Source organism: Haemaphysalis longicornis, unplaced genomic scaffold, assembly GCF_048455015.1.
Source record: "Haemaphysalis longicornis isolate Haplotype H1 unplaced genomic scaffold, Haemaphysalis longicornis Haplotype H1 scaffold_3, whole genome shotgun sequence".
Lineage (NCBI taxonomy): Eukaryota > Metazoa > Arthropoda > Arachnida > Ixodida > Ixodidae > Haemaphysalis > Haemaphysalis longicornis.
The window spans coordinates 57020013-57047805 of NW_027526335.1; the positions used below are offsets into that span (position 1 = coordinate 57020013).

Genomic DNA, 27793 nt, shown 5'->3' on the forward strand with positions numbered 1-27793 from the left:
CGACATAAATAATTACCACCTCATTCTGTATCCCCCTGGGCACATACCCTTAATGTAGAGGCAGGCTTCACGTAGATCGAAGCTCCTAATTTTTTAAAAAACCTGTCGACTTAACTTTGATCATACTGTGTGCAAAATATATATCGGGAGTTAGAAGCCGGACACACGTTAGAAACAACAAAGAAGTGTATTTACTTATCTGCCACGGGCCTGGCCTTCGAGATGTCAAATGCGTAAAGAAGTCACACGGGAAACGAAATATATTTATTCACTCGACGTATCGGACATGGCAGAGAGTACTGTTTTTTAAGAGTAATTTGTTTCAGCAGTGAATATAATTCATACACACTTAGAACACTCCAGGGGCGGGAACGTATTATTAGGGGGCAATACAAAAACAAAACAACATGATGTGAGACGAAACAAGGAATATACGCGAGTAGCAGGATGGCGTACTGAAGAGGCAGGCGACAGATAACCGTGATGATGACAGGGGCGACGGGCGGTAACTATACCGTCGGTCAGCAGCGACTTCCAGGGATAAATAACACGCGGGTAATGTCACACGTGCATTCATTTTGAACTACGCGCGCGCAAGAGGTACAGCATGCGCCAAAATTTTCTAGGTCATGCCAAATGCGCATAGACCACACAAATTTCAAACTATAAGCTTACCTCTCCAGCGATTCTCAGTTTGATGTCATAAAGTGGGAGAACTCACTTTTCTTCCGAACTCCCGTAAAACATTTTGGTGACAGTTGAACGTTAAGCTTTAAATTCTTCGTGACCCAGAAAACTCAGGAAACTGTCAATGCTTTCGCCAAGCCCCAACCGCTGTACCCCCGTTACCCACGAAGCTGCACGAAGTACAAATGAGTTCCAGTGAATATTTGGAACGAACAAAACACGGATTCCAAAGGTCTGCCAGTCATCAGGCCGTCCAAACAAGCTGCTTCCAGTTGCTCCGACGCCAAGGGGGGGCTAAATTGTCGGAAACTCACAGTGGGAGTGATGAGCGCCTAGAAGGTAAACAAGAATCGCCTTGTATAGAGAGACACCGATGCAGGTAAATAAAGAAAGAAAAGCATCAAAACTGACGCTCCAATAGGAAAAGGAACATTGGAAAAGGGACGGAAAGAAGGAAGAGAAACGCCAAAAAGGATACAACGAAGCCTCATGATCATTATCATCATCATCACCTGCCTATCTACGCCCACTGCAGGGCAAAGGCCTCTTCCATTATTCTCCAAGTACCCCGGTCCTGCGCCAACTGTGACCAATTTATCCCCACAAACTTCTTGATCCCATCTGCCCATCTAACTTTCTGCCGCCCTCTGCAACGCTTGCCTTTTCTAAGCCTCATGATAGCTCGGTACAAATTAAATCAGGTTATGCATGACAACACCAATTGACAAGTTCCCAAATGTGTTATAATTAGATAAGCCTATTTAGTCTATTTTAAGCCTCTTGAAAACCCATGCATAAGGTTTCAAAGCGTGAGATTGCGCTTTATTTGGAAACTTACATGGAGAGAAGCAGCAGCACGTATACCTCGAGGAATACGCAAAAGAAAACAAGAATCAAGTCAAGTACGCATCTAGCTAATATGTAAAACAGGTGAAAATTCCCTTTGGGCCATTCACACAAACGAAGTCATCGAAAAACACCAGGACTCCATTAAGAAGTGGAGTAAAAGTACATAACGTAATTTAACTATTACTAATAGAACACAAAAAACAGTAAATAAAACACAAGACAAATAAAAATAATTGTAAATGACGTTGAACCTCACACATGAAGAGTCGGGGAAAGCACAAGGGAAAACCAAGTAATGGAGGCTAATTACAATAGGGAGGAAAAAAAAAACTAATAAGTGGCTGCCGGAAACTGGTGCACAAAATACTAGACATGGCGTGAGGTTGTCCTCTTTTCCGGAATTTCAAATATTTACATGGACAGAGAGGAAAGCTTACAAGTACATTTTTGTTGTGTCTTTGCAGGAGTGTTGAGTTTGTGAATCAATATTCGCGTACTTCACGGTCGGGATTTGTGCTGGAGCCGGACCGTAGTGGCCAAACTACAATTTGTCGAGAGGATGTCTAACGGGCTTGTAAACGGAAGGTGTGGTAGCACTGTCACGTGAGAGCGGTTGTTGTGGATTTGTATTCCGAGAACTGCTTCAGTCTGTTCCATGTACTATGGGGGTGGCACATTGAGCACTCAAGTAGAAAAGGGACGTTTTTACCTATTTCAGCTATACTTGTTGTAGAACAACCGCAAAATGGCTATGAAGGAGGTTAGTTTGACTTTTTCGAAGTATAATAATTGAGACTTCGGTTCTGTCTTTGTCAGCTTTTGCAGTTCTGTCATCAATTACAGGAAGCAGATACTGCTGATGAAGGAGATTGTTTCGAAGCCTTTCGCAGTCTGAGGTGAAGTCCTGAATGTCTGAGCAGAACCGTGTAAATACGAGACTGGCGATACGGTATTTCCGTCTTGCAGTTTTCTAACTACTATTGAAAAAAGACCCTCTCCGTCCAAATGGTACGAAACATCACATGAATATTTTCATATCGCCATTGGGACCTTTTTACCTGCGTGCGTTCTCTTTATTTATTTGATTGCTTCTGGGGATTAACGCACCGACGTTCACAGCTGATGACGCGCGCCGTAGTGTACGGCTCCGGGATAATTTCGACCACTTGGGGACCTTTAATGTGCGCCCAGATCTCGAACACACGGACGTTTTCGCTTTTCGTCTCCATCAGAACAGCGGCCGCCACGGCCGGGAATCGAACCCGCATCATTGGGCTCAACAGTACAACGCCATAGCCACGTGTTTTTTGTATGTATGTATGTATGTATGTATATATGTATGTATGTATGTGTATGTGTGTATGTATGTATGTATGCATGTATGCATGTATGCATGTATGTATATATGTATGTATGTATGTATGTATGTATGTATGTATGTATGTATGTATGTATGTATGTATGTATGTATGTATGTATGTATGTATGTATGTATGTATGTATGTATGTATGTATGTATGTGTTATGAATGGGCCACGGACCACGCCGGCAGAGTCGAACGCTGTTTAACTCGTCGAGGACTATCTTTAAACGGATGGAGGACAAGCATAAGGCAGTAGAAGGGGGGACGTTAAGACAGGACGGGTTTGGGTCATACGGAAGCATAGTCAACAGTTCGAAGGTACACAAAATAGGCTCGCAGTTCGCAAGGTCCGAGAGCAATTCCCGCTAAGCGAGTCAGCTCACGTTCCGTCGCGATGTGATTCTAGCGGCTCAAACAGCAGAAACGGCAGCCCCCAACAGCCAGAATGGAGCGTCAGCACTTGGCGCACCACCGCCGCGATGACGGTGGCCAGATGCGCTCTCGAGCCTTGGTGGAGGGTAAAGACGGTCCAGCTCAAGGTGGCCCCGGCGTCTCACGGGGTAGTTTCCACTGACCGGACCCTGTTCCGCCGCTTGGTTTCCAGCCGTTGTCGTTCCAGCCTCCGCGATCACTGACGCGCGCTCCTCTTTGTCGTCATCGCTGAATCTCTGCTGTCTCAATTGCACGGTCAATCGCTCACATTCATCACATCATGTATGTATGTATGCATGTATGTATGTATGTATGTATGTATGTATGTATGTATGTATGTATGTATGTATGTATGTATGTATGTATGCAGACATACATGCATGCATGCATGTATGTATGTATGTATGTATGTATGTATGTATCTATGTATGTATGTATGTATGTATGTGCAGCAGCAAGCCACAGTGCCAGCGGCAGCAGCGTGACGCATACCCACGGGCGCGCTCACCCGCCGGAGGGCTCGCGCGCCCCTGGCATCAGTAGATAGAGACCCCACGGCATTCCGAATAAAGCCGGCCTTGCCAGGGGGATGAAACTCCGCCGTTTTTCTGTCCCGTGACTGCAGCGATCCTAACATTTGGGGGCTGTACTACGTACGAGCATAAATGAACGTTGTTGTTGCCTTTTAAATTTATTACCAGGTTGCTTACTAATTACGGAGTTTTTAATATGCAAGTGAACTTAAAAGTTGCAGTTCGAGATAGCGAAAATACGAGCGCCACCCGGAGTGGGCTACGGGAACCGCGCCTTCCTTCCTGGCACCGCTGAGAAGGGGCGTTTCTTGTCGCACCCACATGGATGCTACGGTGCACAGTGCTCCGAGGGCCGTTGTTACCACCGTAAAGTTCGTTTCATCGAAACAGACGCATGAATGGATTCGCCCCGTCATCACAGATCGTGCTGTACTGAGTGGTGTCAAAATTATTCACGCCAGGCCACATGAAATTCTTTTGTTGGATCCCGGCGGACGAAAGGTACGATCTGCATGCTGCTCGTTTTGCTTTTCTACGCTTGCACGAGATAGCAGAATGCGGTTGCCGCAGTAGCTTTATAATTTAAGTGAGCATACACGTCCACTATTTATTTATTACATTCTGATTGTCTTCTTTGATTCTTGAATTGCACATGAAATGCGCGGCAGAGCATCTAGTAATTAATCCAATGTCTACATTAGCTACGCACGTTTGTTTATACGTGCGTTATTGATTTAATGCGTTTCGATCGTGAGTTTCGCATTTTAGCGCAAGTGAATGCATGTATATATGCAGCAAAATGTGTATGAGGCAACATATACAATAACTAATGAAACAGTGCGAGCCTATTTGCACTCCTTTTATTAGCTTTTGATTGCCTGCGTTTAGTTTGCTTTCGTAGCATGCGTTGTTGTTGTTATTATATTATTAATATTATTGTGATTATTATAATTATTATCAGTATTATTGTTAACGTTATTATTATCAGCCTATTTAAGTCTACAGCTGGAGGAAGGCATCTCCCATAAACTTGTGGCTCAAAGGGTGGGTCCATAGGTTCATATCGTGTTGTTAGCACTATGTTAACTACGTAGTGACTACACAAATTATTTTATTGCGTTTCAATTGTATGTTCTGCATTTTCTCTTCACGTGAATCAACGGAACGTAGAAGAATGAATTTGTAGCAATAAATATACAAACTAAGCAATTACTGAATATGTTTATAATACAATTATAATTCCGCCACTTATAATTTATATCTTACGCTTCAGTTCCGTGCTTCGAGCTTCAGCTTTAAGTACAAGAACGATATATTCACAAGAACGCAGTTACAGCTATAAGCCGATAAATAATTAGACAATGCAGGCTTAACCTTTGCTAGTAATTTATTAGAGGTTTTTAAATAAGGTTTTTATAACCAGTTTACTGCAGGCCCCGAGAAATACCTAAGGAATGCATAGTGCGCGAAAGTATATATGCATGAATAATTGCTTAGCGATTCTGGTGTGGGATGGCTGCTTTTGTCTGCTGAAATGTATTTTGGATTAGGAGGAAAGGTGGGTCGTTGCCACCGAACGTTATGATCGCACAAATAGAAAAACGTATCCACGTCTCTTAATAATAAAGGCTAATTTTAATTTAAATTTGCCTTTACGATTGGTGTTGTAACAAGTCGTCTTTGTAGCCAAAATCAATTTAAGAAAGAAAGATTCCTAATATATCAGATAACGTTTATTTCGGATACAGATGCCAGTTTTCACTCAAAACTATGTGCGCCTGAAAGCGGCATTAAAGCTAGTATTCATTCTAACCCATATATACAAATGTGCTTGTTGATGTTCCAGATCTCGCGTTTGGCTCCAGTGCGCGAGAAGGCAGAACCTGGCTCATTTACCACCTCGACAGATCTACAGCAGCTACCGGCTGTGTCCTGCCCATTTCACCAGCAGAGACTACGCGGACCTTGGGCAGACAAGTCACAGGACACATATGCACTGGCTGTGCCATACACTTTTCTTTGCGACTAAAGGCGCAAAATATCTAAGTTGTGTTTTTACTGTATGAATGGTACATTTAGGCAATAAAAATTAAAATAACTGTACTCTTTATTCTTGTCTAGATTGTGTGCACTACTAAACCAAAACAACGTCGTATTTAGAATAAGTGGTGCAAAAAGAAGTGGACGCGCAATACTTCATCAATCAGGACACAACAATTGCCCTTTTGATAATGTGGCGGGTTGCGCAACAGGAACAAGATTGTGCGCTGGCCATCGGAATATCTTTCACTCGCTCAGTTTACCTTGCATGTGCGTCCCAATTAAATTTGGCGCTAAATTGCCCCCCCCCCCCCACCCCCCGCTCGGCTTTTCAGTCCTCATTAAGATGGCGTCTCCCAGTGCATGTCTGCAACGCGCCGCCATGTTTTTAGTACCGCCCCCAAACACCAGGGGTTTGTCGGGCGCTGCGAGCGAATTTCGCGTCCCATGGAAGGTATAGGAAGTTTCACTCCCCTGGCCTTGCTACGTGGTCTGGCCGTCTCTGTTTCAACGCCTCCGTGGCATGCGCTCTACAGTTGGTGACCCAAACGTGATATCCCTCCCGGCGAAGTTGTAGAGCCATGTCCAGCAACGACCAGAATCAGCGAACACCGCAAGCAGCCGGCAACGAGATCGCCGCCCTGGCTATCCACTTGCCGCCGTATTGGGAACACAACCCGGCCATCTGGTTCCTCCAGGCCGAGTCACAGTTCGCGCTGTCTGGCATTACCTCCCAAGAACGCAAGTTCCACTATGTCGTGAGAGCTCTCGCAGGTGATACTCTACGTCGTGAGTATCACCTGCTCCTCGCACGACGCCAGCTCCTGCCGGTGAAGGTGCGTCTGCGTCGCCTGCCAGTGTCGATCACCTGTGCGAACGACTGGAGCAACTCGTCGCGGCGACGAGGCGAAACAGCTCAACACAATCTGCTCGCTCGTCACGCCAACGCGACCGCTCATCTTCCCGACGCCGTGATGCCGTTCGTAGACGCAGCCCTACATCAGCCCCCGGTGTATGCGTCTACCACCGCCGTTTCTGCGCAGACGGTCGCCACTGCCTCTTGCCATGCTCATGAACGGGAAACGGCCCGGCAGACCGCTAGCGGCGACGAGCGGTCATGGCCTCATTGAAGAATGTCGCCTGTTTCACATCGTCGATTGTACCACCGGATAAAAGTTTCTCGTCGACACGGGAGCGCAAGTCAGCGTTTTGCGGTCAGCACGACCGCAACTCCAGCGCAGTCTTCTACCTCCAGGCAGTGAACGGCACGCGCATTCCCGTGTTCGCGCCGCGATCCCTGACTTTGAACCTGGGTCTTCGCAGAACTGGGACTTCGCAATGTGGTGCCACCACATCTTCAAAAATCGACCTTGTCCGGGCGTATCACCAGATCCACGTCGCTGAGGAGGACATATACAAGACGGCCATCACAACACCTTTCGGCCTTTTCGAGTTCCTCCGAATGCCGTTCGGCCTCAGGAACGCTGCCCAAACGTTTCAGCGTTTCATCGATGCAGTGACGCGTGGACTTCCTTTCGTCTATGCTTACGTGGTCGATCTGCTGTTAGCAAGTACGTCCCTAGAGGAGCATCTTCACCATCTCCGCATTCTCCTCGAACGCTTAGCTGCCCATGGCGTTGTCATCAATGAAACGAAGAGCGAGTTCGGTGTTCCCGCCCTCGACTTTCTGGGACATCGACTGGATGCGACAGGCATTCGGCCCTTCTCCAACAAGGTCCACGCCATTCTTGACTTCCCAACACCAACGTCGGTCACCAAGCTTCGCCAGTTTCTGGGTCTGGTAAACTTCTACCGTCACTTTATCAGGAACTGCGCCACTCTGCTTGAGCCTCTCGACCGTCTGCTTTCCGGGAAGCGCTCTACCACTGAATTAGACTGGAACGCAAGTGCTGAGGCAGCCTTTCATGCCATCAAACGTGCGCTGGCAAACGCCGCTCTCCTCGCTCACCCAAATCCAGGACGTCCATTCGTGCTGATGACGGACGCCTCGAGTTCTGTTGTGGGAGCTGTCCTCCAACAGCACGTAAATGGCGCGTGGCAGCCCTTGGCCTTCTCAAAACGTCTAACACCACCGCAAACCCGGTACAGTGTCTTCGGGCGTGAACTTTTGGCCATGTATCTGGCTGTGCGTCCTTTCCGACATCTTCTTGAGGGTCGTCAGTTCACCATCTTTACTGACCACAAACCCTTGACGTACGCCATCAGCCGACCCGACACCCATTACACGCCACGAGAAGTGCGGCAGCTTGCCTACCTGTCCGAGTACACGACGGATATCAAGCATGTCAGTGGCGTTGACAACACAGCTGCGGATGTTCTAAGCCGCGTGGACGCCATTGCCTCCACTTCGCCGCTTTTAATTGCACCCGACCTCCACCGGCTGGCTGCTGACCAAGCAGACGACACGGAGCTACTGCGTGTTCGCACATCCCCAACTGCGCTCCAGCTCGAAGACGTGACACTCGATGGACAGGAGATCGTTTGCGACTTGTCTACCGGAAAGCCACGACCATTCATACCCAAAACCTACCGTCGCGAGCTCTTCGACGCCCTGCACAACATGGCCCATCCTGGGATTCGTGCCACGCAGAAACTGATTGCGGCTCGTTTTGTCTGGCCCGCTGACGTTCGCGACTGGGTCCGCGCCTGTGCACCATCATCATCATCATCATCATCACCAGCCTATCTACGCCCACTGCAGGGCAAAGGCCTCTCCCACTATTCTCCAATTACCTCGGTCCTGTGCCAACTGTGACCAATTTATCCCCGCAAACTTCTTGATCTCATCTGCCCATCTAACTTTCTGCCGCCCCCTGCAACGCTTGCCTTCTCTAGGGATCCACTCTGTTACCCTTAATGAGCAGCGGTTATCTTGCCTTCGCATTACATGCCCTGCCCACGTCCATTTCTTCTTCTTAATTTCTACTAATATGTCTTTAACACCAGTTTGCTCCCTGACCCACTCCGCTCTCTTCTTGTCCCTTAATGTTACACCTATCATTTTCCGCTCCATTGCCCGCTGAGTCGTTCTCAATTTAAGTTGAACCCTCTTAGTGAGCCTCCAAGTTTCTGCCCCGTAGGTGAGTACCGGTAAGATGCAGCTGTCATACACTTTCTTCTTCAGCGACAATGGTAGGCTGCTATCGCTGTGCACCATGCCAACACGCAAAGGTTCACCGGTACCCAGTTCCACCAGCTAAGACCATCCTACAACCTGATGAGCGCTTCGCCGTTCCCTTGCCCCCTTGCCGAGGCTACCGCTACCTACTGACTTGTGTGGGCCGATTCACACGTTGGCCTGAAGCCACACCGCTACCCGACATCTCCGCTCCCACAGTAGCGTCAGCATTCGTGTCGACGTGGGTAGCGCGCTTCGGATGCCCATCATCCATCGTCACCGACCGCGGACTGCAGTTCGAGTCTGCTTTGTTCGCCGATCTCCTTCACCTCCTCGGCACGACTCGTTTGCGCACGGCAGCGTACCACCCACAAACAAATGGACTCGTCGAGCGCTTTCACCGCCAACGTAAGGCCGCGCTCACAGCACACGACTGCCCAACACAGTGGGTCCAGCGCTTGCCCCACACACTTCTGGGCATACGCACCGCCTTCAAAACTGACCTGACGTGTTCTTCGGCTGTACTCGTTTTTGGAACCCAGCTTCGACTACCAGCCGACATGTTCGAGGTACCGTCTCAAGCGTCTTCCGCCGCGGACTACGTGAAATCGCTGAGATTGATCCCCGCTGACCTTCGACCGCAGCCTACACGGGAACGAAAGCCCAGAGGACCTTATGTGCTTCCGGACCTTGAACAGACAGCACATGTGTTTGTGCGGTACGGACCCGTGCGCCGCCCATTGCAACAACACTACGTTGGCCCTTTCCCTGTTGTAGAACGACACTCGTCAACATATGTCATGGACATCAATGGCTCTCACGGCAACATAGCCCTAGAGCGCCTGAAGCCGGCATACGTCACCGACGCCGACATCAACCCTACGAGTCTTCCCACTGTGGCTGCACACCACCGTGACCATCATGTACGTTGGGTTCACCAGAGCGTCGCACCAGCTCCTCTCTTGGGGGGGAGCCCTGTAGCGGCAAGCCACAGGGTCAGCAGCAGCAGCGTGACGCAGGCCCACGGGCGCGCTCACGCGCCGGAGGGCTCGCGCGCCCCTGGCATCAGTAGATAGAGACCCCACGGCGTTCCGAATAAAACCGGCCTTGCTACGTGGTCTGGTCGTCTCTGTTTCAACGCCTCCGTGGCATGCGCTCTACATATGCATGTATGTATGTATGCATATATGTATGTATTTATGTATGTATGTATGTATTTATGTATGTATGCATGTATGTGTGCATGTATGTATGTATGTATGCATGTATGAATGTATGTATGTATGCATGTATGTATGTATCCATAGATACATTGAACAAGAGCGCCTGACGAAAGCAAGTCTTGTCAAAGCGTTAGGGCAATTGACAGACTGCTACATTGTCAGAAGTTTCATCACATATATGACATGTGACATCGTACATAAATCACACATAACGGAAGATGCTTGCATTACCGAGCCTTCGTTTCCACTTTTCACGCTTTTTATTACTCCCTCTCTCTATCCTGCACGATGCACTTATCAACAGTAACGCCAGACAAAAAAAAAACCGCTGGAAAGCTTTCGCCCGTATTTCCGTAAACGTGCCGCCGCGATCTCTCGGGATCACTTTTGATGAACTTTCCACTTCAGTTTACTCTTATCCCCACCGCCATCATCCAGCACGTATACGCACGGCACCCTGCTGCTTTCAGAGACCGTTCCGAGTCACGCGGGCAACGCCAATTTATTCGCAGGCCATACATCAGAAGCGTTCGAACAGCGAATGTCTGCTCACGGTGGTCGTGATAGGAGGCCCCAGAACATCGTAAATTCTGCCCCGCGGCGGTACACGCTTTTAAGCCGGTCAGCATAGGCAGCTTAGTGCCTCTGCGTGCCGAAAGAATTACGCACGCCTAATATTCTCTCGCGCCGCTTCTAACTTTTCTCATTATTTTTTTTCTTCTCAGCGACCACTTATTTCTGCCGCGTTCATATTTAGAAATTTTAGGGCCTTTTTTAGTGCTCAAATCTGGAAGAGCTGCCTCGTATTCATCTTTCCACTACAGCTTCACTGGAAGTCGTAACAACTTCTCGTTCAAATGCAACTTTAATTGCTCTTCGCCGAGCTGCTGCACAAACGGAGCGGCGGTACCTTCTTTCCAGCTATTGACGGTGCACTAAGGAGGCCGTATGTCGTCACTGAGAGTGGGGGGTCTTCTCGGACAGCCGTACAACGTTGGTTGAAAATGTGCATTCAAATCTCCAATTTTTTTAGGCCTAATGCCATTTCAACGGACTTGTGATGCTGGGCTTATCGTGTACCCCTCGTAATCTTGAATTCATTCCTAAGCTAATTTTGACATTACTTTCGAGGAAAAGTTCACTTCCATTTAGTGCCTTCCAAAGGCGTTTTAGTACATAAGGTGCATCAGAACAGTCACGACGTAGCGACTTAACAGCGCCATCTGGTGAGGTGCTTAACTTGACCACCGGTCACTCCCAGATGCACATGTCCATCCAGCCATTTCACGCTATTTCATCTATAGGTTCGTCGCTTCCTTACTCAAGAATGATTAACCGAGTGGCATGAAGTGGCTGAGAGAACGTTGTCGGATGCCCGAGAAGGTGCTCAGAAGTGGCCCCCCCCCAGAATTACGGAGGAGTGGTCGCCCTCCAGCCCAACATCCTCGAAATAAAAAACAAAAACAAAAACTCCCAGTAGCATTCTTTGCTGCGGGACCTCGCGGTAAATGAGATGAAAATTTTCTTTTGCGTTGCCCGCACATTCAAAGCAGTTCAAACATCTTGCTCTAGTCATCCTTATTTATGCCCTTCACTTACAACACCGAGCTCATTTATATCATCACTGAATGAATGAATGCGTTAGCAGGAATTCATTTTCTCCACAGGGTACTGATGTCCGCGTTCAAGTAGGAAAAAAGGGTAAGACGCATAAACAAGACGCGTCAGGGCGTAATGGTGGGAGTGCAATAACGCCTTCGACGCCAATTATGGGACCCCATTTCTGAGACTGTGCGAAAAATATGCAACGTCATCTTCCCCTAAAAACAACTTGTTTTCTTTACGCTGGCTTGCCGCGTTACGTACGTTGCATTTATGCTGACTGCATAACAAAAGCCTCAGGGCGAAGGTAATCTGTCGGAGGCGACTATGCTAATGCAAGTGTCCGTTTCAAGAAACAAGAATTCGTGGCGAGGGCCCGTGAATACTACTGCTGACTTCTGGCATATAGTTTGTTGCGCGTGACGCTTGGAGTATTGCAGAGCTGAAAAGACGAGGGTACGGCACTACCGTGAAGCAGACGGGCACAGCGTTTGGCAAGGGGTGCTCGCACGGGGTTTAGTTTGTGTTTCAGGACTTGTCATTCTCGCGCTACCGTAGGAAACTTGGTGCTTATCTCCTAAAAGTAGGGGACTGTCTGCGGGGTCATTATACTCATGCTTTCAATCTCCCGGAGTATTACTTGGGCCCCGCTTGCTCGAAGCCCAATAAGACACTTATTCGTAGACTGATCTTACTGGCAGACGTATTTGGGGTCGTATGTTCCCTAGGCTAAAGACGCTGTCCAGAAACTTATAAGATTGCGATAAGGCTGTGAATAAGCTTGCTCCGAGCAGTCTTATTCACGGACTTATGCTGACCCGCCCTGTAGGGCTAATTGCATCTGTGGGGGAAATGAGGGACCCGAATCCCATTCGTGAGTAATTCCTCACGAGAGAAAATGGGTGTCAATATTGCGCCAATAAAGTTACGCGAGCTGTCATGGGTAGCAATTAAGAGTCTGCACACGACGGCCAGGCCGCTTAGCAGACACCCCGGACACCTGCCGCATGTGCAGGGCCTCTTTCCCGCACAGAAATCATGGGGAGAGCATACACTGCGTGCCGCCGGAAAGGGCGAAAAGAGGCCGCGTAGCGTGAGGTGGCCAGTTACCTAGAATTGTGAAGGATTCGTAATAGTGTTAATATAAGCCGCCCGATGGACCAAATTTATATGATTGCACCGATAATCGTTCAAAACAAGCGCTAGCTCCTGGCCGGCAACGCCAAAGCGACCTTATTTTTGCCGTATTTCCCGCTCTTCCCTAGGGGCCCCTCCCACTAGCGTCTTGGTTCCCGCTGTCCCTATAGTCTTCAATAAGACCGCTCTGTAGCTGAGCCTGTGCACTTTCGAGAAAGCGCAGTAGTCTTAATCTTGTTCACGGACTCACTGAAGTCCGTGAATTAGTCTATAGACTTCGAATAAGACTCCCAATAAGCACGTTTGTTCGAACAAGCGGGCCCTGGTTGTCATTCTTCACCTAATTGTTCATACGTCTGTGGCGAAGATAAAAAAGTTGTGACATCAAACGTCAACCTGTGGAGGCCCCAAAGAATTCGTGTCTACGATATAAAAACTGGTGCTGGTAAGCCTTGCCGTCTTTTTATCAACGTGGTATGGCTATACGGCCAAGTCATCGAAATCGCGTTCATTGCGAGCTCGAGGGTCGCTAACCTCTCATCCTGTTTTCCAGCTTTCGGTTTCGTGATAGGAGAGCATATGCTGTGTTTGGCCTAATTGTAAATCTCTCCTCCGCTTAGTTTTCTTTAGACTTCCACAAATAAACCTCCATTAACATTATTGTTTTTACACGGGGTTTAATTCAACTTTGAGAGGGCCTTCCTAAAATACAGACGAGGTGAGCGAAAAGATATATGTACAGGTTTTCGTTCGTTTTCACTGACCTGGTTGACTTTTGTTGTTACTGTTCGCTTGTAACCTTGACCCTTTTTTATTGCAGATCGAGCAGTCAATTTGCATCAACTCTAAACAAAGCCGCTATGCAGTGACCGAAGTAGGACGCAACTCGCCAATAGCTTGCAAGGACTGAGGCTTGGGCATGTTGGTTCATGACTCAAAGGAGGGGAACAGCGCAAATTTGACAGACACGAGAAGAAGGAGACGACACGCACAGCGTTGACCTACAACAGTTTATTCTTTACCGCTCGGGCACATATATACCCCCACGGTTAAAAATACAAGGAAAAGCAAGACTAGCACGATAGTGTCTCTTATCACCATTGCTCGTCACACATCACCATTCGCTCTGCGCCACAGAAAAAAAAACGTGCTGCACTAACCTGGGGTCAAAAAATCTAATTCTTTTTGGGAGAGGGTCAGAGAGGGCATGCTTACGCATTTATCTTTTAGGCGGGCGATTTCGGCTGCTTCAATTATTTCTCTGGTGGTTTTATGCTTATTTTTTGCTATGACCTTTGTTTAAGAAAAAATAGGGCTGCATCCGCTAACGCTACAGTCCCTACAGTGGAGGCCCAGGTGGCCACTGATTGCCTTGGTTACTTTGTAGTGGTGCTCTTTCAGCCTTTCATTTCTCTGCCACATCGGGAACTTTTGATCTGTGTTGCATATTGTATAAACAATTACGGTTCCGTTGCCTATCAAAATAACACAGGCTTGTCAGTTCAAGGTTTTTTAGAACTGTTAAAGATGTACCTAACCTCGACTTTTACGACATGGGATGATAAGCTTTACATCCAAACTAATGGGATTTGCATTGGGTCTTGCATAGCACCAATTCTGAGCGATCTTTTCTTAGCCCACCTAGATAATCTGCTGCATGATCAACTACAGAGTTCAAGTGTAACCAGAATCTTCCGTTATGTAGATGATTTTTTAGTAATTCTTAATACTGACGAGGTGGGTCTCGAACCGTTAATGTTTCAGGTTTTAAACCAGTTTCGTGAATGTTTTAAGCCTCTTGTTTTAACGTTTGAATTACCAGTGGAAAAAACAATCAGGTGTGTAGACCTCAAGCTTCGGTTTTCGCCAAATCACATCTGCTGGGCGTATGATCCACGCGCCAGCAAGCCACTTCTTTCGTTTCAGTCATCCCATTCCAAGCTTTTAAAAAGGTCGATAGTTACCACGTGCTTAAAAAACGCCTTAAACAAATCATGTATTCACTGTATGTCTGACAGTTTTATTAGACAGATGGACAGACTTCAGATAGCGGGGTACCCAAAACAGTTGCTATCATCCGTAGCGGAGGCGTTTCTACAAAAATTAAAAAGAAACACGCAAGACAGCCTACCAGTATCAGATCAAAACAGAAGCAAAAAGATAACTGTGATTCCCTACTTGCATCGAATTGCACATAACTTTAAAAAAATAGGCAAACGCGCTAACGTGGAAGTAGTATTTTCCGCCCCCAATAAATTGTCAGCCATGTGCTCAAGAGTAAACAAAACAGCAAGAACAATGCAGTCTTGCTCAACAAAGCATGAAAATCGGTTTGTAGACTGCATAGAAGGTGTAGTATATTCAGTTCCGCTGTCCTGTGGTAAACAATATATAGGGCAAACAGGAAGTTGCTTAAATGAAAGGCTGAAAGAGCACCACTACAAAGTAACCAAGGCAATCAGTGGCCACCTGGGCCTCCACTGTAGGGACTGTAGCGTTAGCGGATGCAGCCCTATTTTTTCTGAAACAAAGGTCATAGCAAAAAATAAGCATAAAACCACCAGAGAAATAATTGAAGCTGCCGAAATCGCCCACCTAAAAGATAAATGCGTAAGCATGCCCTCTCTGACCCTCTCCCAAAAAGAATTAGATTTTTTGACCCCAGGTTAGTGCAGCACGTGTTTTTTTGTTGTTGTTTTTTTTTGTGGCGCAGAGCGAATAGTGATGTGTGACGAGCAATGGTGATAAGAGACACTATCGTGTTAGTCTTGCTTTTCCTTGTATTTTTAACCGTGGTGGTATATATGTGCCCGAGCGGTAAAGAATAAACTGTTGTAAGTCAGCGCTGTGCGTGTCGTCTCCTTCTTCTCGTGTGTCAAATTTGCGCTGTTCCCCTCCTTTTCGCCAATAGCATCGTGGGAAACAATCGGGCACCTTATGTTGTTTCAAAACTATGTCGGGTAGTCAGTTCAATACCTATTTAATACAAAGTAAGCCTACACATTGCAAGTATAGCGGTATAAATAAAAGAAGGCTTTACCTTTTCTGTTTTTGGCAAGCTACAAAGCGCCCAGTGGTGATCCCCACACATGTTAGCGGTATACACACGTACGCTTCTTGGAGACGTGTCTGTAGGCGAGGAAGAGCACGACGAGCAGCACCACGCAGACCACGATGCCCCCGATGAAGGAAGCCGACGGAGACTTGCGCTCTTCGTTGACCGAGGATTCGCTGAGAACGACGGGCAGAGAACAAAAAGGAAAAAGGATCACTTCACGCATTCAGGACTATGACAACACGGGCCGATATATTACCCTACATATATGAGCCTTCTTACAGGCCGTGTCACTTAGATGTCACTTAGATGCGATACGGGTAGATGTGACTTGAATAGTCGCATTGTCTCGCAGAATTTTTTTTAGAACACATGCTTAGTAGTTGAGAACAATGGGTGCTCCTTCATAAACGCAAATGCATCGATTTATAAAGGCGGTATATCGCGTACAGTAAGCTGTTGCAATAAATACTAACTCGGCCTGATAAATTTGCGGGAACGTCAGCAATTTCCGCGTAATAATCCACCGCCAAACCGCGCTGCTTGAAAAGTCATTCGCGAATGCCTTCACTTCTGTAGAACATCGTAGCGGAATATTCACCAAAAGCAGCATTTAGCCTTCAATCTTAACTGTGCAAGAAAACTTCGCAAAACACTACAATCGTCAAATTTAAATTCCTTTGATTTTGCATTCTTCACTAATGTAATTTCTTATGAAAGTAAAGCGGCACAAGGATTTAGGGAACGCGATCGCAATGGCTTAAGCAAGCAAGCAAGGCAGCTAGCCCGCCCGCACGCACGCACACACGCACTCACGTACGCACGCTGGTTGCACGTGTTTTTCGCGCATAATAATTAAAGCACCGTGCTTCATAGGTTGGTCAACCAAGATTAGTACTGATATACTAAAGCTGTAGAGACCAACATCTAATTGCCTGCAAATTCGGAAACTAGTCCAGGGCGTGAGATTACACTGCGCTTCAAACAATGGGATATTTCCGGCGTTATCCACCTTTGAACGCCGTTTATAAAAAATCAGGTTAAACATTATTTGTACACAAACACTTCTGACGTCCTTTAAAAACGAACAACCTAATGAAATAAGTAGGCCGAGCGTAAAACTAACTAACGGCTCATTTCTCCCAGGGTTCTAATGTGAAATAAATTAACTATCATGTCGAAAATTCGGCGTCCATGCACACAAAATGACCGACCGCTTTCTTCTAAAACATAGCACCTAATTGAGTTGAAAAGAAAATTTGCTATATCTTGCACGAGGTGGGGTGCTTGCAATGTGAGACGAGAACTCAACCTTCGGACCACCACATTCGATAATTCCAGCCGAGTGCAGTGAACCTAATGAATTATTTGTGGCCTTCGACTTATAAACGTGTGTTACAGACATGTATTCAGTACTACAAACAAACTGTGGTTGATTCCTCTCTCACAGGAATAGGTAAAACACGAAAGAGAAATGTGCAGCGAAATCTGCAGCTGAGCATGATCTACTGGTCGGCGGCTGTCTTGTGGATGCGCTTGACGAGCGACGTTGTGCGGGCGGGGTGCTTCGGCCAAAGTGCAGTGGCGTCATTTTCGTGACGGATATGACGTCAGTGAAATCTTGGTGTATCCCGGCATAAAACACTTTCGTGTTAAAATATAAAACCCGAAAAAGGACAACCCTAAGTATAACGTACTTTTTAGTACTAAAGGTTGCTTTCCCGCAAGAACACCCTGTGTGCAGGGGTGCACCCTTTACAGGCCACTTGGTTAGTTGTACTGGCGTCATTTCCGTGGCGAATATGACGTCAGTAAAATCTTCGTGTATCCCGGAATAAAACAATTTCGTGTTAAAAAGTTCAGCCCGGTGATTGCAGAAATAGCAGTTAGGTGGGTAGCAAAGCACCTGTCCGCTAGAAGCGCGTTTGTAGCGATAACGAGGGCGATTGGCAATCGGTGCGGGGTATGCAGTGATGAACTTTGACCCATCTACATCAACAGCTGCTGTGAAAGATTGTGGCGCACACAATACCGGCATATCCGTTCTATAACGCAACACTCATGCTTCCACGTTCACTACATCATAGATAGCGCATAGGTGCGCTAGAATTCGTTAAACATTTCAGATGTTTTTTTTTCGAAATGAGTCAAATCCACATAAACAAAATTTGAGAAAAAAGGAAAAGTTTCTTGCCGGACCTAAATACGACGCTGCCAAAGCTATTATTACATGTTTTAGATGTCAGCTAGGGGACGTTTATGGCCACAAGTAATTAAAAATTACGCGGCGGAGCTCACCAATATGATTGTGTATTTGGCTAGTACTGAATTGAAACGCTAAGCTTGATGCGGAATTGTTATGAAAAGTTAATTTAAATGCGCTTTCTAGAAATCTTCGATGTAGTTTTGGCGGAGAAGACATATTAAACATATGCAGCAAGACTTCAGAGACACTACAACTATACATGAAGGGCCCGTGAGTCCCCTTGGAAGCATAAGCATCTCTCTTCAAATTCTTGTGCAGGATTATTTCCTTGGGCACGCCTGAAGACATTCACGAAGTAAGCAAGCTCTTCATTGTCTTGCCATGAATTTCGAAAACCCTTCCCAAGGAGACTGGTAAAATCTTCTTTTTCTTCTTCCACCTTTTTCAAGTGGCTTGTAAGCGCTTGTAAGCGGCGGCTATTTATTTAATAAAATGGTAAGTATAGGAGTAAAAACGCAAAAATAACCAGATTTACTTCGTATGGGCGGGGGAGACGGGACTAAATGATCGTTTCACATCTCTCAGTTTCATTTCCTTCACTTCTACTTCTGTTCACTTTGTCGTCGACGTCTGCGCACATGTCTTTCATTATTATCATCATCATTATCAGCCTATATGCGTCCACTGCAGGGCAAAGGCCTCTCCCATAGATCTCCAATTATCCCGGTCCTGTGCTAACTGCCACCGATTTATCTCCGCAAACCTCTTGATTTTATCTGCTCACCTAACTTTCTGCCGCCCTCTGTCCCTCTTGCCTTCGCTAGGGATCCACGTTGTTACCCTTAATGACCAACGGTTATCTCGCCTTCTCATTACATGCCCTGCCTACGCCCATTTCTTCTTAATTCTTCTTCTTCCTCTTTAATGAGCGCCCATTTGAAAGAAGAAACGCCCATTCCTTCTTCTTAAGTGAAAAAGAGGTATTTCACAGATCTCTTAATTGCCGCTCGAATCAATAAAAAGTCGGCTCCGAAAAGTAAAAAAAAAAAAAAAACATTTTTGAAACACCGAAGATACGGTCCGAATAGTAACACCAAAAGCAAACTCTTATAAAAAACCGCATTTTGCTTATTTTGATCCGTGCCACAGTCTGGCTCATTTTCGATACGAAATATGATCTGCGCACACGTTTTTCGTTATCTGACCTATTTCGTTGCAACCTGTTTTGGGAAAGTTGCCGAGTTTCTTTTTTTTTTTTGTCACTGCAGTTTTATCTGACTTAGTTTCGGTTCCTGGATTTGGCTTATTTTCATAAAAAAAAAGAAAATCCTAATTTCTTTGCTGTTGAATTGTATGCGCAGGCATAACTCAGCTGTAGGTACACAGCTGTGTAGGCGGTACATTAGTGAATTTGTCAAAATCTTTTTGACTGCATTGTGCTTTGTTTAACTGGCGTATTATTTACTTTCTTATTTCACCATTTACTTAAATGCAATTTACTTAAATCCATTTACTTAAAAGCCACATACTTGACAGAAAAAAAGAACACTCAGCGCATTTCGCGGTGCACTTCCCCAACTGCAAACAATAATGTCACGATGTTTCACAGGGCGAATTTCCACCATCTCAATTTGAATATTTTCACGTCCGGCTGTTGCACGGTCTCTATCCGCTTCTTTTGTTCCAGCGCTGTTTGCGCAGCGTAAACGTGCTGATAATTCTTTACACACCACGTTGCCGGCACGCTGAAGGATGACGTCACTGATTTGGTTCGAGTGGAAAGAGCCGTTTTAGGCGTTAGTTTCTGCAAAAAAGAATGCACTTAATGCACTTAAAAATGATATCACGCCCTGCGTAACCTTCGCAGTCCACAAAAATCGACCTGGTAAACCATAAGGTAATTAGACAACATTAGAGCTCCCTACTTCGGCCTCTGGTTAAACGGGCCATGAAGACATAATACACATTTTCTAATTTGAAAAAAAAAAACTAGCTTTTTAGCAACTATGTGCGCTCATTTCCAGCCCCAAAAGACTTCTTAACTAAGCAAAAAAACGCAACAAATATTGAAAGAATCTCAGTTTGCGCTACGTGGCGTCAGCAGTGACGCATTGGAGGGACATTATAACATTAAAAACATTAACACCGCGTGATAACTTCCCAATACCACATTGTGATGGAAATAAACAGAACTAGAGGCACCATTTCAATTCCGCAGTCATATCTCTTGACGGTGACATCGGTCGGCGAACACCAATCGCACAAACACTCGCGACGTCATAAAGACACAGCCAGAAAAGTGCCTGGTAACACGCCACTACTTGATCTGTTTTCCTTCATAGAGATATAGCTGGCCGTTTTGGACGGTGCGCTCCGCACCGACAGCGAGCAGGGGCACCATTGCGCAGGCGTGACGCAATTGGCCGCGAGCGGCATTGGCTGCTGCAGCTGCGGTTGTGCTGAGCGGACCGCCGGGAGTGGAGCGGACCGTCAAAAACAGCCAGCTAAAACTCCGTAATATCTAGATTATTTATTATTCATGCGGTTTAACGCGGCCACCGTACATAGGCGATGAGGTGAGCCGTGGAGGAGGGCTCCGGATTAATTTGACCACCTGAGGAAGATCGACGTGCAACGAAACCTCGAGAACAAGGGCGTTTTCGATTTTCGCCTCCATCAGCAAAGCGGCCGCCGCGGCCGGGAATAGAACCCGCGTCCTTGGGTTTAGCAGCACAGCGCTTTAGCCACTGAGCCACCACGGCGGGCCATAAAACTTGTATCATTGTAATAGGAGCGCACATACTTCTTAATGAACCAAGCATTTGTTTTTGTTTTTTCGCGGTTAGGGGGCCGTTTTAAAATGAAAAGGTTTGAGAGCATCCTGAACGCATGGTGTAAGGGATGCGGCCGGCACCAATGCGGCCCTTATCTTTACCCTCCATACAAACAGCCTACCTTTCGGGCTCTGAGCTGTCGAAGGACGGCCTGAAGGACTCGGAGGCCACCTCCGGGTACCGGGAGGGCCGGTTCATGGCGGAGGCCGAGCTGGGCGCTCTCTACCACAGGCTGCGCTGTCCCCCACCGCGCATGCTCCTGGTGATGCCGCTGTCGCTGCCGATGCCGCTCGGTCGCCGCGACATCGGACTAGAAGAACGGCTGGCAGACGACGGCCTCCTGCACGGAAGAGTAGAGCCGTGAGGGAACCGCTTTTGTTGTTGCTCTACCTCACTCGCTTCCTCGAGCGAGTTCAACATAACTTGTTGGTCGCGATGTAGTAAAAGATGGTTGTACAGTGCAAAAATGACAATATAACTGCCACTTTACTACATACAGAAAACTGGTATTAGGCAGATCCTTACTCTCAATTAAGTGTACTTTGAACAAGACGCAGCTCCAGGCTTTTCGTTTGACTGTAGGGTTTATGGCGCCGAGGCTACAACTTGGCTATAAGTCGCGCCGTATTGGACGGCTCAGAATTAATTTTGACCACCTGGATGTCTTTGGCGTGCACCTAAATCACAACACGCGGGCGTTTTCACTTTCCGCTTCCATTAAAAAAGCGGCCGCCAGGATTGGGAATTGAACCCGCGTCCATCGGCTCAACAACACAAAGCGTTAACCACTGAGCCACACCGGCGAATTGCTGCAGACTTTTCGTCTTTTAGTTGCGGTGAAGGGGCAAGATAACGCGCAAGTTTGGCGTCATCGGAAAGTAAATTGTAGCGCATGACAAAGCATTTCTAAACAATCGGCCTATCTTAAGCAATTTGAACTATTTTATTTTTCGCTCAAACTTTTCTCATGGCGGAGTGTCCAAGCTGCTGGGCACTTTTCGAACTTATAATCACGTTTTCCTCAATTTTATTTCAGCCATTTATAAATGGGAGCCTTCAAACATCACCTTTTTAGAGAGTGTAGCTCTGCATTGAGCTAAATTGCCACTGATACGTTTCTAGCTCTTGGAAAGCCCCGTAGCGCTATCTTTAGTCTATTAGAGCCAAACATGTTATAACCTAATTTAATTCGTACCCCACTGTTCACGAGGAAGGCAAGAGAAAGAAGAAATTACCAAAAACCTCCTTTCTCTCAGCAAGATATTGTTATTGGTTTATTCGTCTCAGAATATTTAAAATATACATGTAAAGGTTTTTCTCTAAAATTTCTGTTATACGCTGTGCTTTTTAGAAAGCCTGCTTGCAAATTACGATTACCACATTCTAGTAAATGCCGTGGTAAAAGGGGCATCAAATTTGCTGAGTGTTTTGTATACCACTCCGAGTGCCTAAATGAGCAAGTCTCAGTCTACGCTGAACATCTGGCACCTGACGATAGTGGGAAAAAATGCTGGCTTTACACGGTGAAGTTACACGCGGACTATGGGGCTGGCTGCAGAAGAGAGCTACGGAATATTTCAGAGCCCCTGTTAACCTTCAACGTGCCCCGCAATTTTGATACAGGGGCGTTCACGCTTTTGGCAATCCGCGAGGTTAAAAGGCCAGTGCATCCAGGATAGAAGTCTTGTCTTCGTGCTTGGCGAACAACGCCTTTGCCAAAGAGTCACCGCGGCGGGTCCGATTGAATTAACAGGGGGGTTTGGCAAGCTTAACGCGGCATCGACGACAAACATTGCGTTTTGTTGCAACTAATTAATTACATTTAAGATACCATCACTTCGCTGATCCTTACTTCTCTTCCCAGTTTTTTTTTTTTTTTAAGTCCGCGACATTTTTTCCTTAGCGTAGTGGCGTCACAGAAGCAATATCGCCGCTACAGACGAACCCTATTTCACTTCCAGCAATAAAAAATGGGATAATCGCTCCGTATTAAAATCGAAACACTATAAATGTAGATACTCAAAAATTAAAGCCGTTCCACTTAATGTGAAAGCTGTCAGAAGTGCAGAGCAGTGATTCGCCATAATGGACTGTAGCGCCGTTATCCACTCGCTGCTATACCACCAGACGCATTTCAAATATCCCGCCTTCGCAGTGTTAGCGCGCCCCCTGCCTGAAAGTGCGCCAGCGGGAGTTTGTGCTTGCTTTTCTTCCCGCACATGCCGGCGTTGCACTGCCACTTCTTTTCGTTTACGTAAAACAACCCAACGAGCCTCCCTAACTAAACGAGCGCGGGCGCTGCCGGTTAATTACGTATGTTTTGAGTCAAATGTACCTACAGTTTTCTTTGCGCTAAGCAACGGAGAGATGCGTGACGAGCGCTAGCGGTTAACAAGTTTCGAACGCTTATTACTATATAAACCGCTTGGTTTTCGAATCCTCTAGGTTACGCCGTGACGACAGCCGCTACGACGGAACGCCGTGTGGCTCTTCTTGAGTCCAGCGAGCGAGCTACGACGACAAGGCGAGCCCCTAAAGTGCTCTGCACTTAAAAGGTATCTGCTGAGCAGAGCAAATCCCAACATTCCGTTCTGAGCTGGCAATAAGTGTAGTACTCGCAGTGCTTCCAGAGACACTAGGGAAAAAGAGTGCGTTTATTGACCCCGGCTGAGGTTTTATTTAAATTCGTTTCTATAAATGCATTTCAAATAAGTTTTTAAATGTTGAACAAAAGAAAATGTAGTTCTTTAAAGTTTTGCGTCATTCCACCAATCGCATGTAATTCCAAGAAATTCGAATAAATCCAAAATGATACCAAAAACACCAAGTACTTCCTCGAGTAATTCTCTAACCAAGGAACGCTTCGCATATGATAGAAATTATGGGGAATTAATTTTGATTTTTTTACCGGTTCATTGTTGCGGAAACGACATACACCGACAAGTTTGTGGCATCTTCGCACTCCATCTCGATCATCAATCGTCAAAACAGGCCTGCGAGGTTTTTGCTACATTTCAATTCCCGTCAGACGTAGGCTCACGTGTGAAGCCGCGGCAGAAACTACGTCGCTAAACACGAAAGGATTCTGTTTCTAGTAACACTCATCGCGTTAGAAGGGGCTCACAGGTAATAAAGGCACCTACCAAATAGCCCATGGGACTCCTTGAAGAGTAAACCAGACCGGTGTATAATCCTGAATTGCACGCTGACAACGCTACAGTTCAGCGCGCTGCACGGGCAGTCCACAGACGCTGCTCGCCAAAGCACTTAGTGCACTGCGGAGAACAACGTCATTATTAAACATCACCAAAAGTTTTTCAGCTCCAACAACACTTAAGGGCGAGGCTATGTTCCCTAAATGATAGCAAGATGGTTGAATGGTGGCCGTTTTACTTCTACGGCGCGTAGCAAAACGGCTTTGCACGGCCGTCCACGCTTTATGTCGACCCTGGCCATCATCGGCGCTCCTCTAAAATATGGCACAAGCCACTCAAAAACTAAAGGCAGCACGCAAAGCTGTGCGTATATTGCCCAATGACTATGGTTCGTAAATAGGGGCAAACGGGAAGGTATAGGAGTGATAGATCGAGAAAATACTCGTTGTCAGTAAAACTGCCCCCCCCCCCCCTCCCCATTCTACCACCTAGCCGTGAACTCGAATAGGAGCCCACGTAACCCGTAATCGGCACGATTTTCGGAAGGTACGCATATAAAAGTGTCTTTGAATTTTAAGACTCATTATGCATCAGAAATCAAGAGATAGGAAGTCCGTTAGAGCCATTCGGGGGTGCCTGACAAGCAACGTTTTATTTTATACACGAATAACCATCAACTTGGCAGCAACAGTTTGTTTCAGTAAACCATTATTTGAGGAAACACTTCGTCTTGTCTCCTTCCGTGTCCTTCAGCAATTTTTATTTAAAACTGGTGATTATTTGTGCCGAGGTGACGTACAAATAACTTTGTTTAAAACGTTCTGACAGCCACAGCACCAACAGGGAACGGTCCGTGCATACACTTAGAGTGTCGTCGTTCCGTGGATAATAAAACTTGTGCGCGAGATTTTTAAAGTATTCTTCAGTTACCACAAGACAGTCCTGGTTATTGTCCAATAAAACAGTTTAACAGGTTCGCAAAGTGCTCCCTATTTAATATACTTTTATTAATTCTCAAAGGCTATGGGGTTTTCACGCGGTGTGTTTACCCAGCTAAATACAAAACGGCTGTGCTGAGAACGAAATGCGGTCACTGACCAAGTCAAGGTGAAAAACACAGACGTTTCGGAACCCGTACGGGTTCCTTGATCACACTAAGCCGGCAAGAGCCGTAAGTCGCTTCTGCCGGCAAGCTACACCCGTTCATTACGTCACATTTTAGAATAAGAAGCGACTTACGGCTCCTGCCGGCAAGCTACACCCGTTCATTACGTCACATTTTAGAATAAGAAGCGAATTACGGCTCTTGCCTGCTTAGTGTGATCAAGGAACCCGTACGGGTTCCGAAACGTCTCTGTGTTTTTCACCTTGACTTGGTCAGTGACCGCATTTCGTTCTCATCATGATACCTGACCAGACGAACTTTCGTCGTACTCTTGACTACAAAACGGCTATGCATGCTATGCTACGCGCTCGTACTTTTACAGTTCATTCAGTACCTCTGACTTGAAATGACACCTCGGCAGCCTTGACGTCCCACCTCAGCTATAGTCTTTCATCCTTTGGTTTGCGCGAGTGCCTTTAATTCTTTCCCCAACGTTAGATTTCCTTTGGTATTGCCTGGTGTAGAGTGGGTAAATGTCATTTAATGTGTTGATAAAGCTCGGCCAGTCACAAACCTTCTAAAACAGTTTGTGAATTCCGATTGCTTTCTTTATAAACGGTGATATCCGCTGCAAACTTCTTCCGTGTTTACACCCTGTATACCTCATTATTGCAGCCTAATTATTGGGAGCTTTTGGTGTTTCATTGGCCTATTTACATGCGAGTTGTTACTGTTTTTGTGTGTTTCGTTGTTGTTTTGGAGTCGCAGATGGAAGCCCTGTTCTACCACTATTGGTAAGAAAAATATAGCCAAGCATTATTACAACAGTAACCCTGATAAAGAAGCAAATCTGGCGTAATAACAACAGCCCGCCGTTACAAACTCCAGGCTATTGCTTTTGTTCGTGACTTCGAGTGTCGACGCATTTTGTGTGGAGGAATTAAAACTTTTAAGCTGCCCAATTACTGTGATTTACAGTTCTCCCCCAACAAAACATCTTACTTCGTGCTTTTCCAACCCCTAATGACGCCAAGCCGAAATTACACCGGGCTGCTTCGTTCGTAATTCTACTACGAGCGCGTGATGCAAAGCGGGGGCCCCGTTGCTGGTTGCGTTAGGTTTGGGCTTAACAGAGTATCAAAGTTAAACAAATTACTGTGTTCGCAAATGAGAACACGGGAGCACTACGCCACTCCGAATTCTCGCACCTCTCATTTGTTCGCTATGTTTTATCAGCGTGGCCGTGTTTAAGTACGCTCGTGGCACCACCGCACCATCTATCGACCGCTTCGGCAACCGAGTAGAAGCTGCAAAGCTTGGGAATTAAAGGGGCCAGCTAAACGAAGTTTAACCTTACAAAGACAGGAATCCAACTTTGATTACTATATGATTCAGTAAACAGGACAATTCGGGTGGCAGCTCGTTATGTGATGTAAATACGCAAGTCTTTATTCATTGAGGGTGGTATCATATGGGCTGTATACGTCAGTTTGCAGGAAAAAAACGACATGGGTATATAGAACTAGCTTCTGCGCAACTTGACCGAATAAGCCTGCCAGTTGCAAAAAGCAATGTCGGCAATGTGGCTTCAAACAAAAAGTGCGAAATGCAATGCTATAGGCGTAATGCAGGCAACTTGGACAGACAAATCGCAGCGAAGGCTACAAATTCAAACCCTCCCGCGCATGGAGGAAATAATACTCATTAGAGGTACGTAGCAACATCAACTAATTAAAAAAAAAACTGGGGGAAGATACGTCGTTTCTAGCTATTCTCTACCCACAAAGATTTCCGCCTTGATTTCTAAGGTGGAGCATCAACGTTGCTTCGTTTCTACGGCTGATTTACGACAGATTTAGCGGCATTCGCCCGCTACTTCGGTGCAGCGTATGATTCGGTGTATGCGGGCTGCTTGCTACCTACACGGAAACGGCGACCGAGGAGGCACGACAGAGAAATGGTAGGGTGAAGCATTAAACATCGCGCAGCGGATTCACAGAATGTGACGTCAGCGCCGCTCCTGGGTATTTTCTCCCGCGTGCTCGCGTATGGCGAAGTACAACAGAAACAAGCGGCGTTGAGACATGAATGCGTCAGTTGCTTTGTGCGCGATCGCGACTAATGAAGCGTGAAACCCCCCCTTGCCGTGCTCCCTCCCTCCTGCTCCCACCTGCTCGACGGAGAAATGCGTGCCCAACCCTAATATTCGCGCATTCCCACAACGAGCCACTGCGTTGGTTCATAGGGGACTGGCATAGCGAGTACCATTTCTGCGTTAAACAAGAAAAAAACATTCCACAACCAGGGAAAAAAATGGTTGGACTATTTGAAAAGAGAATTCCGCCTTATTTTGAGCACTTGCTCTACGAAGCCAATGCAAAAGGGGATACTCACAAGCGGCGTTTCCAAAGTCGTAGTGCAGGATAATGGCTG

General features: G+C 46.5%; 1 protein-coding gene across 1 annotated transcript in view; it reads right to left on the reverse strand.

Annotated features, from left to right (window-relative positions):
* Positions 1-24378, reverse strand: part of LOC144173262 (uncharacterized) — a 98883-nt gene extending 74505 nt beyond the window's left edge. The window contains exons 1-3 of the mRNA XM_077701749.1: positions 24244-24378; positions 21222-21440; positions 16118-16236 (exon numbers count right to left, since the gene is read on the reverse strand). Coding sequence (XP_077557875.1) covers positions 16118-16236; positions 21222-21298 — 196 coding nt within the window. The 5' untranslated portion in view covers positions 21299-21440; positions 24244-24378. The remainder of the gene's footprint in view (positions 1-16117; positions 16237-21221; positions 21441-24243) is intronic.
* Between the last annotated feature and the right edge of the window lie 3415 nt (positions 24379-27793).